The sequence below is a fragment of the Poecilia reticulata genome, linkage group LG2 (genome assembly GCF_000633615.1).
Source record: "Poecilia reticulata strain Guanapo linkage group LG2, Guppy_female_1.0+MT, whole genome shotgun sequence".
In the NCBI taxonomy this organism is placed as follows: domain Eukaryota; kingdom Metazoa; phylum Chordata; class Actinopteri; order Cyprinodontiformes; family Poeciliidae; genus Poecilia; species Poecilia reticulata.
Window position 1 is genome coordinate 16,878,923 of NC_024332.1, and position 10,199 is coordinate 16,889,121.

The window sequence follows — 10,199 nt, forward strand, 5'->3', positions numbered from 1 at the left end:
AAACGTCATTCGTACCTAGCAGCACAGTCATAAGCCAGAACATCGGTCTCAGCTAGCAGATCTCCATCAGTCTCATGGTCGCCTCCGTCGGGTCCCAGCTCAAAGAGCTACACATTTTGTTTAAGAAAGGAGTCTGTCAATCTTTTTTTAAGAGTTTGAGTAGTACATTGCAACTACCAATAACATCTATATGTGCAAAATACTCTAAGCAGCACATGTTAAAGAGGTTAAATGATCAGCTCTCACAGGAACTTATCAAAATTTCCCACCTTGATCTTGGCCGTGTACTCCCCTCGTCCGCCGAACAGGCCCAGCCCACCCAGCAGGATGTCGGCATCAGCACAGAAACGGATGGCTTCGACAGAGTGAGCCGAGTAACCCCAGCCACCTCCGTGACCTATGAGATTAATCATGGCATCAATGAGGCTAAGCTATGCTGACTAAAAAGAGTTAATTTGCCATTAGTTGTAAATCGGGTTTCTCAGAGTTTATTGGATATTTTTTTTATTTTTTATGGAAAAATTCCCTAGTATTCTAGTTTCAGATTCGAAGCGTTTCAAGACAGTTTTTAAAATATAAATGAAAAACRGTAGTCTCTGACATATTTACGGATTTGTACAAATATAGAACCAGCAAACAAAACTGAACACATTGAAAGGACAGAGATTGTAAACAGGAGGACAAGGAGTAAAATCTTTAAAAAAAAAAAGCCAGGTGAAATAAATCAAATAAATGTTGATAGGTTGGTTAATAAACTGAAGACATAAAACTTTTTTCTGGATATTCTTTTCAGTGATTCAAGCAATAACCAAAATCTGTGCATTGGGTTTCACTCTGAGCGTTAACTCCGTCTTACTTTCAAACCGGTTTACAACGCTGTAGTCCTCCTTTGAGTAGACCTTCATCACCGCCTGGGTTTCTTCTTCTGCGCTTGCTACGCCCATCTTCAGTTCCTGCATGGCGGCTAATGTATCCAGGCAACCTGCAGCGAGAAAAACAGTTTTTCAGCTAATTCTGATCACGTTGGTTTACCTCTTAGCTCACAAATAATACTCTAATTTTGCTAAAACAAAACAGCAGGTTTGAGATAAAATTAAAAATGTGAGAAAAAGCTCAATATAGCAGAATAATAAAATTTACAAGGATTTATAAAAAAAACAAAACAGATGTTACTTATTTTTACAAGATGCTGACATGGTAATACTTATAATTAAATTTAATTTTAAAAATTATAAATAAATCATTGGACATCTCAATAGGCGTTTATTAAATACTGTGTCAGGAATATGAAGGATTACCAAGAATGTGTAGAGCTCCATGAGAGCGAGTGGTGGTCGCATGTGATCCCGAGGGCAATGCAAGTTCTGGACTGAGAATGCTACATCGAGCCTGTAGATCTGTTGCAGAGGGCATCCTAGCATCGGCTATTACCGCATTGTAACACCACATCTCTTTTGAAGCCGGAAGGAACCTTCAWAAAAAGAGTTGGGGGGGTTAAAAGATTTTAAGTTCAGTCCTTATTTTTACAAWCGAGCAAATACTGAAAACCTGKTCATTTCAAAGACTCTGAGGACTTACCTCCATATGACATCATAAACCGGGTCCAGACAGAGGCCAAACCCCTGCAGGTCCTCCTGCTCTGAGTCGTTGAATGTTCTGCAACTTCCGTCCATCTTGTTGATCAGCAAACATTTAAAAGGAGGCGGCTCAGACACAGAGGATGGAACAAGCCCGATGATGTGCTTGCTGGCAAAGATCTCAGAAGTAGCCAGGACGTGAGAGTTGATGAGGGCCTCGTCGATCCGCAGGAACGTCTGATCTCCGCTGGCGCCGATCCAGGTGGCCTTYCGTCCGTATTTGGCACCGATGTTGGGCATGGGTGACGGCTTGGCGTTCCAGTAGGGCATGTCCAGGATGGGCCGGCCCAACTGCCCTTTCTGCAAAGCAAGCAAGCGAACATTCAGACTGAAATGCAAAAGAAATGCACTCAAGCAAACAAGCGCTTATTACGTAAAGAGCGAGGTACGGGTATTACACCAAAGTTTTGAACATCATGATTTCAAAATTGCTATAAATTTTCCATCGTAATGTAAAGTTCTTTTAATAAGATGGCAGAACTGATTTTGTCGTTGCCATTTGACATAAAACAAATTAGATCACATTATGTTTTTGTTTTTTATATCAACAGGATAACTGTGGGATTCAGCAAGTAAAATTCAAGACTTTTTAAGGCCTTTTTAAGGCCATCTTGAATCAAATTTAAGGCTAAAATACTATAAATACAGGGGGCRGTTGGGGAATTCTGCTGTATCACRATCAAACATCTCAAAAACTGTAATTTCTGGGATCTGTTTGTGGCTCTAGGCAGCAGCTTTGTCCTTCTTACAYCACATAGAAGCCTCAACCGCCTTAGTGCCTAGTTGGAAAGTTTTTTTTGGTTTTGTTTTCTTTTTGCGCTTAGTCTCATAGGTTCGCAAAAGAAGTGAGAAAGCGGCGAAAACAATAAAGATATCTGCACTTGACTCAAACTTTCACCCAACAGAAATATTCCTCGAGACAAAAAAAACACTAARCTCTTCAAGATTAAACAGTCCAAAATTTAATACCTGTAACGKATTTAAGGCCAACTTGCATTTTCCCAATAAATGYAAGWCTTTTTACGACTTTTTAATRATATGCGGACACCCTGATCAATACTGTCAAATCATAATTTTTACTCAACTTTATCATGCCATGAGAATTAYCCAGATCAYGTGTAGGTAGAAGACTGTATTGCTACATTTTCTCACCGAGAAACTCCCAAAAGTGAAGACCTGCCCATCCATGAGGAGAACAGCTGTGTGGTTACTGCCTGCCGTCACCTGGACGCTCGGTCCTGGCAGAGCCTGAACCAGGGTGGGAGAGCCCCTGCATGGTAAAATGTTGAATTAGCTGGCTAGTTTAGAGAAATTAATGTGTTTCAACAACCCAACTCATTAAACAGATCTGGGCTCCAGAATGGAGCTGCGGAATCCAGCTATTGTGGCCATTCCTACGGCAAACCATCAATCTGTTTACCTGGAGTTGACGTCTCCGTGACCAAGCTGACCGTGTTGGCCATACCCAAACGTGAAGACATCTCCATTCTCCATCAGCACCACTGCAAAGCAGGTTTTGTTTACAGCAACCAGACAAAACCACCAAAGGGCTAAAGCAGCGACGACGAGAAAGCGCTTACCTGAGTGGTGAAAACCRCAGCTGACTTGAACGGCTCGCAGCTCGCTGTCGAACCTCACCGCCCCGGGGGGATAAGTGGTAATTTTGCTGGCATCCTTCTCTCCGCGCTCGCTGCTACCATCTAGAAGAAAAACACTGAAGTCAGCACATCCGAGCGGAGGGTAAATACAGATAAGTGTAGTGGCGGCTTTAGAGCGCCGAGGTGGGTGTCTCTGCAGAGTCCTGAGAAACAGAGCTGGAGGGGAAAGAGGACTCAAAAGAAAATGAGAGGAAAAAAGGGGAAAACATGCTGGAATAGAAGGGAGGGGCTAACGGTTGTGCAGGAAAAGGGCCGTTTGGTATCGGCGCATTTTAAATTCAAAATTTCTCACATGCATTAGTCCAAAAAGAGAGAAAAAAAAAATCATAGGGATAAAGTATAACTGGACATTTTCTCAATCTTTTCAAACCCGGAGCTGTTTAAAAAAAAAAAAAACTGATTTTACAGTGAAGGAATAATCTTCTGCTTTCTTCAACACTCTCACTCAGCAACCTATCCCTGCTTTTTTTTTTTAGGACGAGGCTCAGGGCACAAATTTCTGAAGGTTCTGGATAATTCACCGACTAGCTGGGTCTGCAATGCTACAGTCCTCTACAAATCTGAACGGCTCACCAAATCTGAACTGTTCAGGAACAGGCAGGTCAAAACAAACTAACAAGYGTGTGTTGCAGATTTTGAGCCGGCAGGTATGTCATGCAGTAAAAAACACACTGCAAATCGGTAAAATAAAAACACAAAAAGGAAATGTGAAAAAGTAGTGCATTATCATTACTTTACAGAAGAATGGGAAAACGAACATGACAAGTGCCGTACTATTGCAGGGTATTTTCCGTAGATATTGAAGCTAATTCTGATTTTTGTCCTTAGAAAACCATTTTTAAAAATGCATAATCAACAGACATCTTACAGAGGCCGATATGATGACAGGATAATAATTAACTAAATGTTATAGTTACAAGAACTTGGAAAGGATTGGAAGTGTCCTGATCATTCTTGCAAAAATAAATAAATAAATAAATAAATAGCAAAATTCACGAATTATTAATGATTGTTGCTATTTTTTCATTTACCAATAACTAACTAAACTCATCTCCTGATCCATGTTGTGCAAGTCACATTTTGCTCAGCCAACTTTTTACAATAACTTTCTTTCGCTGATTTGCTGATCTAAGAAAAAAATTCGCTGATTTGCTGATCTAAGAAAAAAATCTGTATTTTCCCCAAAAAGTTTAAGTTTTTTTTTTTTTCATCATTTATAATGGAAAAAAAGAGAAACCGTGTTGGCTGCTGCAGCTTTTCGTTTCCACACGTTATACACATCTTCCAGTTTAGGAAAGATCTGCTTAAAGCGCAACAAGAACACCAGCTGTCAATTTTACAACTTTTAGAACAAAGTAGTGCGTTTATGATGCAGTAAACAGCTTTCTGTAGGTTTTGTCTGCACACGCGTAGGCGRATTAAGTGAAATATGTAACTAGTATAACTAAAATAACAATAACTCACATCTAAAGAAAGAATAATCTTGCGAGTCTTAGTCTAGGAATGGTTAATTATCGCATTATTTATAATTATTTTGTGAAAAGCAAGTTATTTTTAAGAGCGGTAATTTTGTTCATGGCCTTTAACTGTATGCAGAGATACACAATGAAATACAACCTAAAATTCTAAACCTGTGTCCACAAATTTGTCCAACTAAAACTGCTGGTCATAAAATCCTCAGCAGGAGCAAGTCATTAGTTTATTGACAACTACATGTATGTGTAAAATAAAATCAGATGCATTTTTAGAAACAAAAAGGTTTTGCTGAGACAAATGGCCACTGCAGCATCAAGGATATCCTTGATGGTTCATAATAATGTGAAACTGATTTAGAAATGGTTTACACATAGAGTTGCTTTAATGAAGCATATTAGTATCAGGGACAATAATAATAAAAAGAAAAAAACGCTAATCAGCAAATCCCCAATAATAAACCTTTTCTGTAAAGAAGTCTTTAACTAGCTCTACTGAGTTTATAGTCCTCCATGCCAGCAGGTGTTTATCCTGGTGCAGACTTTAAAGAGTCCTTCCTTCAGAGAGTGAAAGGAGGTGGACGGGACAGCCAGATTGGGAGATGGGTCAAAGGGGCGTCTCCGCACCCGCTGAATTAGTGAAGACCATAGTACCTTTGTGCTTGTCCCGTTTATGCCTGAGTGCCTGAAGGGGTCTTATTCTGGCTAGGGCCTGCTCACGCTGGTTCATAAAAATGGGACCAGGAAAAACAAGGGGGCCTGGGGGAGAAAAAAACTTTCACATGCATGCACAATGCTCACAAATGGGATAGAAATACATGGCAATACTACATCACAACAATACAGACACGGAGAAATATGTGACAAGGAAGAGGGAAGTCACCAAGGCACACAAAACCCAAGCTCTTGCCTCACATCTGTAAACAATCCAAAACGTAAACAAAAAAAAAAGGATAGACCTACTGTCTGTCATTCCACATTTTTATAATCCATCCCAGCAGCCAGGTATCCTGAATATCCCCAACCAAAACTCTGAAGCATTGAAACATTATTTCCAAACCGCATTCTTCTCCAAAATCTTTTGGCCCATACCTCTTCCCTCCTCCAACCTATGCCGGCGGTTGATTCTCTGACGCTTCTCCTCCTGGCGGATCTGAAGGTGCTCCTCGATGTTAACTCCTGGAGGGGGAGGGACAGGCACAGCTGAAAACATAAAAGGCCCCGGGGTAAAGGGCGCCCCAAATGGGATGAAGGCAGAGGTGGGAGGATGAGGCAGAGCAGAGCAGAACAAGACAAACATCAATGAGCGAAGGAGGGATTTGATGGAGAAAGCAAGTGACTGTGCAAAACAAGCATTTTAACAAAGAGTGAACACTGACAAGTTTATGAAATACAGCTTTCAGACAACTGCAAAGAAGAACGTAATATTGGCAGCGTGTCGTGTACTAATGGCCTTAAACAACGGCTCGTGTATCTTGAACTTTTTCACATTACGACTAACAAACTAAACAGTTRCATCTTTGGGAGTTTATGACTCAAACACAAACTAGTACATGATTGTGAAGTGGAAGAATTGATTTTCTACTTAAAAAGAAACTAAAAAAATATATAACTTAGATCTGTCATTGACCCTCTTGAGCCAATACTTTGTAGAACTGACACTCACTGYAATTACAGCTGCGAGTCTTTTGAGTTAAGTTTGAACCAGCTCAGCACATCTGGCTCTGGCTGTATGTCTTCCAAACTCAAACTGATTTTTTTTTTTTTTTAGCTTAATCTACACAATACTTTTCCAATCTAGAAAATTATTTATCATTTTCATTCCACTTCCCAATTGTGCACTACTTTTTGATTCAAGTCGTAAAATCCCAACAAAATACAGCAAAGTTTGTCACTGCAATGTGATAAAAAGTTAAGTTCAATGTTTGAAGATGCTTTTGCAAGGTACTGTGTGTGAAGGCAAGCGTTCATGAAGACCTCAGAAACCACTCACACTCTGACGTACAGCACTATGCAAAAGGCTTGGGTCATTTGTTTAAATTTTGTTTTAAAGCAGCCAGACCGAAGAAAACCTCTAAAGTGCATTTCAGCCAAAGTCTCAAATCTTTCTTTTCTTTTCATTTCTGATTAGTTCTTTGTACCCAACAAGAAAGCAGCACTGAGCAGARTCTGCACACAATGGAAATAGTGCACAAGCAGCAGATCAACAGAACCGGACCTTAAAACACATCACATCTACAACAAATGATCAGCATCTGAAGCTGATATCCGTAGGAAAATGTAAGAAAGAATAACAAAGGCTGGACTGAAATTGGGAGGTAGAGCAAGTTTTCTTATTGTCCGTTTTTCTTTAGGAATGTCATGATGTGTCGCACTTTGTTTTAATTAATTAATTTTTTTTTTTTTTTTTTTTTACAAATTTAACAAAAGAAATTACAGGCCTGAAAAACACTGGTAAGAGTACAGCTTTAAACAAATTCATTATACAARCAATGAGTCAAAGCTTTTGTATATTGTTCTAATTTAGACAGAATTTTTTTTTYCTAATCAATTTTAGAGACATTATTACACCAATGAACAATTGACTCATAAATGTGCTTAAGACTGTAACATGCATATGATTTGGCTTTATGTGAGACACAAACAAGAGGAGTGATGAGTTTGCTGCAAACCATTTATGCACAAAGAAAAAAAAAAAAAAAAGAAAATTAAATGTGAAAATGCAAAAAATAGCAGAAAATATATTTTAAGTTTTATTACAATAAAAAGCTTAGTTAAAATATTTAGGGACTGATTGCTTAAATAAATTAAAGTTACTTTTTATAAATACAGCAAATCCAAATGAGATTTTCCCATTTGTGCATTTTCCTTTGCAAAACATCAAGATAAACTCAACCCTCCCAAAAACAGACTTGTACAAGCACATAAATTAAGTTGTATTATATAAGACAATTGAACAGAGRTCTTTTTAATATATTAATTTGTATTGTTTGTATTACATTCAGATTTCTCTCTAAAAAAAAACAACTTTCATTTTACTTTTGTAGAGCTGTAGCAAAACGTTTGAGTCGTATGTGATCATATGGCATGAATGTCAGGATAATTTTCAACAATTTAAAAAAMAAATGTGTTTTTTTTTACTAGATTGCATTCGACCTCTAATAATGACACAAAGTGGAAGGTACTTGCAAACATCCATGCTTATACTTTGTCTGTTTGCATGCTTAATTAAAATGAGGCTAAAGTGATAAGACACGAGTGGTGAAATACCTAGCAGCAGATCCAGTGGAATCATCTCCTTCACAGCATCAAAGATCCCCCGCTGCCGGGCCTCCTGACCATCCAGCTCCCTGGCGCAGGCCTTACAGCAACCACACGCTGAGCAGCCAGACTCTCCAGACCCGCAACCACAGATACTAGCCCAGAGACAACACAAACAGATAAAAGATAATTTGTTACATTATAATTAATAACTTTAAACGCACTGCGCATAAACGCGTTCTTATTCCATCGCCGGCTTACCCTCCTGGTACTCTGTCTGGTCGCCCACTGCTGACACAACTGGCACCGTACCCGGTGCAGTCTCCACACACGGTGCAAACCATGCACTGGTCCAGCTTCCACTTGTGCATGCCCGGCTGACACATCATGCTCTTCTCTTCCTTGTCCTCCAGCTCATCCTCCAAGTCCTCATCCATGGCCGTGGCCATACTCTCAACGCCAAATGCTGCAATAAACACGAGCACCACCAGAACGATAAATTAGTCTGAGGACATYGCAGTGCTAATGTACGTYTATTAGAATCGTGGGTCTGTATTTTAYTGATTTAATCTGCCGTCGATCTGCTCACCTTTCCCTGCCTGGCTCATGGCTCCAGTGTCTCTGCCACACTGGCCCTTGTTATTGACCCCAAATGTCCACACTTCTCCGTTCTTAGTGAGAACACACGTATGAGCCTTCCCCATGGCAACCTGAGTTACAAAATGGCCTTTAAGGTCCGTCACTTGGCCTGTGGAGARACATGAAACGATTATGACAAAACAAAAGAAACCCTGTTCAAGCGAGTGTCAAACTTGCTCTTAAAAGAAAAGCTGAAATACTCCTRTCGACTTACAGGTGCTGTCACTGTAAATAGCGTCCTTGCCAAACATATAAAGCTCTCCGTCCTTTGTCACGATGCTGCTGCTGCCATTGTTGCAAGCAGTATACACGGCTGTCTTTGTCTCCAGTTTTATCATCTTCTTGGGCTTGTACGGCTTGGGCTGCCTGCGGCTTTTAGCTGCAACGGGAAATGAGACGTCTGCTTTAATCAACACCCAATGTTACTCTGTGAATGCTTGAATGTAGTTGGGAATATATCSTACTGGATTCCCCGTCCTCTCCCTTGCTGGCAGAGCCGGTGAAGAAAACGCTCCCGTCTTCCGCCACTAGAAGGGCGTGGGAGCCGTCATGGCCGACCGAGAACTGAATGATCTTCGGAGACTTTGTGATGGGCAGCTCCACCCATTTACCGGCTGATGGGCCACCCTGCTTAATACCCAGGCTCTGGTAYTTTCCTGTGTAGTAGATCTGAGAAAAGAACATGTTGGCAGATTGTTGGAGAACTGCTSGCTATGCTTGTTTAATATAGTTAAAATTAAGTTTTTAATTTTAATGTCAAAGAGAATTTTCTCACACACTATGGTAGAGTTTCAACCTCAACAACAACAAAAGAAAATCAAGAATAAAATAAAGGATAAAATGCTTTGAAATCAGGCACATAAAATGTGCAGCATGTTGCYAACATGAGCTGCTATCTGCCAAAGAGGCACACTGCACCACACCTAGACTCAACGTAGAGCCAACCACACCCTGCAACACACCCTAAACCACCTACATAGTAAGCGTTCTCATCAAGATGAGACACTTTTCAAAATATGTAAATTATTTACTTCAACTTAGTGCTGACTGAATGTGCTCCAAAGAAAATGAGTTATCGTACACATGATGCAGTTTCAGCAGTAGGATCTTCAATCTTTCTAAAAACATCCTACTAGTTTTAATTAGAAAAAAAGAGCCTCTGAAAAAATCAATTCCTACTAATTCGGTTAATACAGCTTCTACGCGCCAAGTATATGTTATTTAGAAAATTATTAATGGTATCTGTAAAGTGGGGGAAAAGTGCACTGAAACAACTTGCATAAACTTTTTAGAGGCAGAGAGTTTGGCTTACCCTTATCAAGATAAAAGCTTAGCTGTTGACGCTGCGCTAACTTTCATTACTCTTAAATGTTCAGACACCCGACTGCTCACCTTTCCAGAGGCAGTTTTCATCAGAGCAAACTCCCTGCCAGCTCCAAGCAATGCTGCCTCTTCATCAAAGCCAGTGCCTGAGAGAAAAACAGATGACTGAAAAAAAGGAACATCCTGCAGGACAGAATCAATTAAAAAAA

The 10,199-nt window shown here is 40.0% G+C and overlaps 1 protein-coding gene across 1 annotated transcript in view; it reads right to left on the reverse strand.

Moving 5' to 3' along the window:
• mycbp2 (MYC binding protein 2) overlaps positions 1-10,199 on the reverse strand; it is a 67,045-nt gene that overhangs the window by 37,804 nt on the left and 19,042 nt on the right. The window contains exons 10-25 of the mRNA XM_017309059.1: positions 10,060-10,136; positions 9,132-9,336; positions 8,882-9,046; positions 8,618-8,776; positions 8,290-8,494; positions 8,038-8,183; positions 5,860-5,970; positions 5,422-5,526; positions 3,218-3,337; positions 3,058-3,139; positions 2,790-2,907; positions 1,579-1,937; positions 1,299-1,471; positions 857-982; positions 270-397; positions 16-107 (exon numbers count right to left, since the gene is read on the reverse strand). Coding sequence (XP_017164548.1) covers positions 16-107; positions 270-397; positions 857-982; positions 1,299-1,471; positions 1,579-1,937; positions 2,790-2,907; positions 3,058-3,139; positions 3,218-3,337; positions 5,422-5,526; positions 5,860-5,970; positions 8,038-8,183; positions 8,290-8,494; positions 8,618-8,776; positions 8,882-9,046; positions 9,132-9,336; positions 10,060-10,136 — 2,371 coding nt within the window. The remainder of the gene's footprint in view (positions 1-15; positions 108-269; positions 398-856; positions 983-1,298; positions 1,472-1,578; positions 1,938-2,789; positions 2,908-3,057; positions 3,140-3,217; positions 3,338-5,421; positions 5,527-5,859; positions 5,971-8,037; positions 8,184-8,289; positions 8,495-8,617; positions 8,777-8,881; positions 9,047-9,131; positions 9,337-10,059; positions 10,137-10,199) is intronic.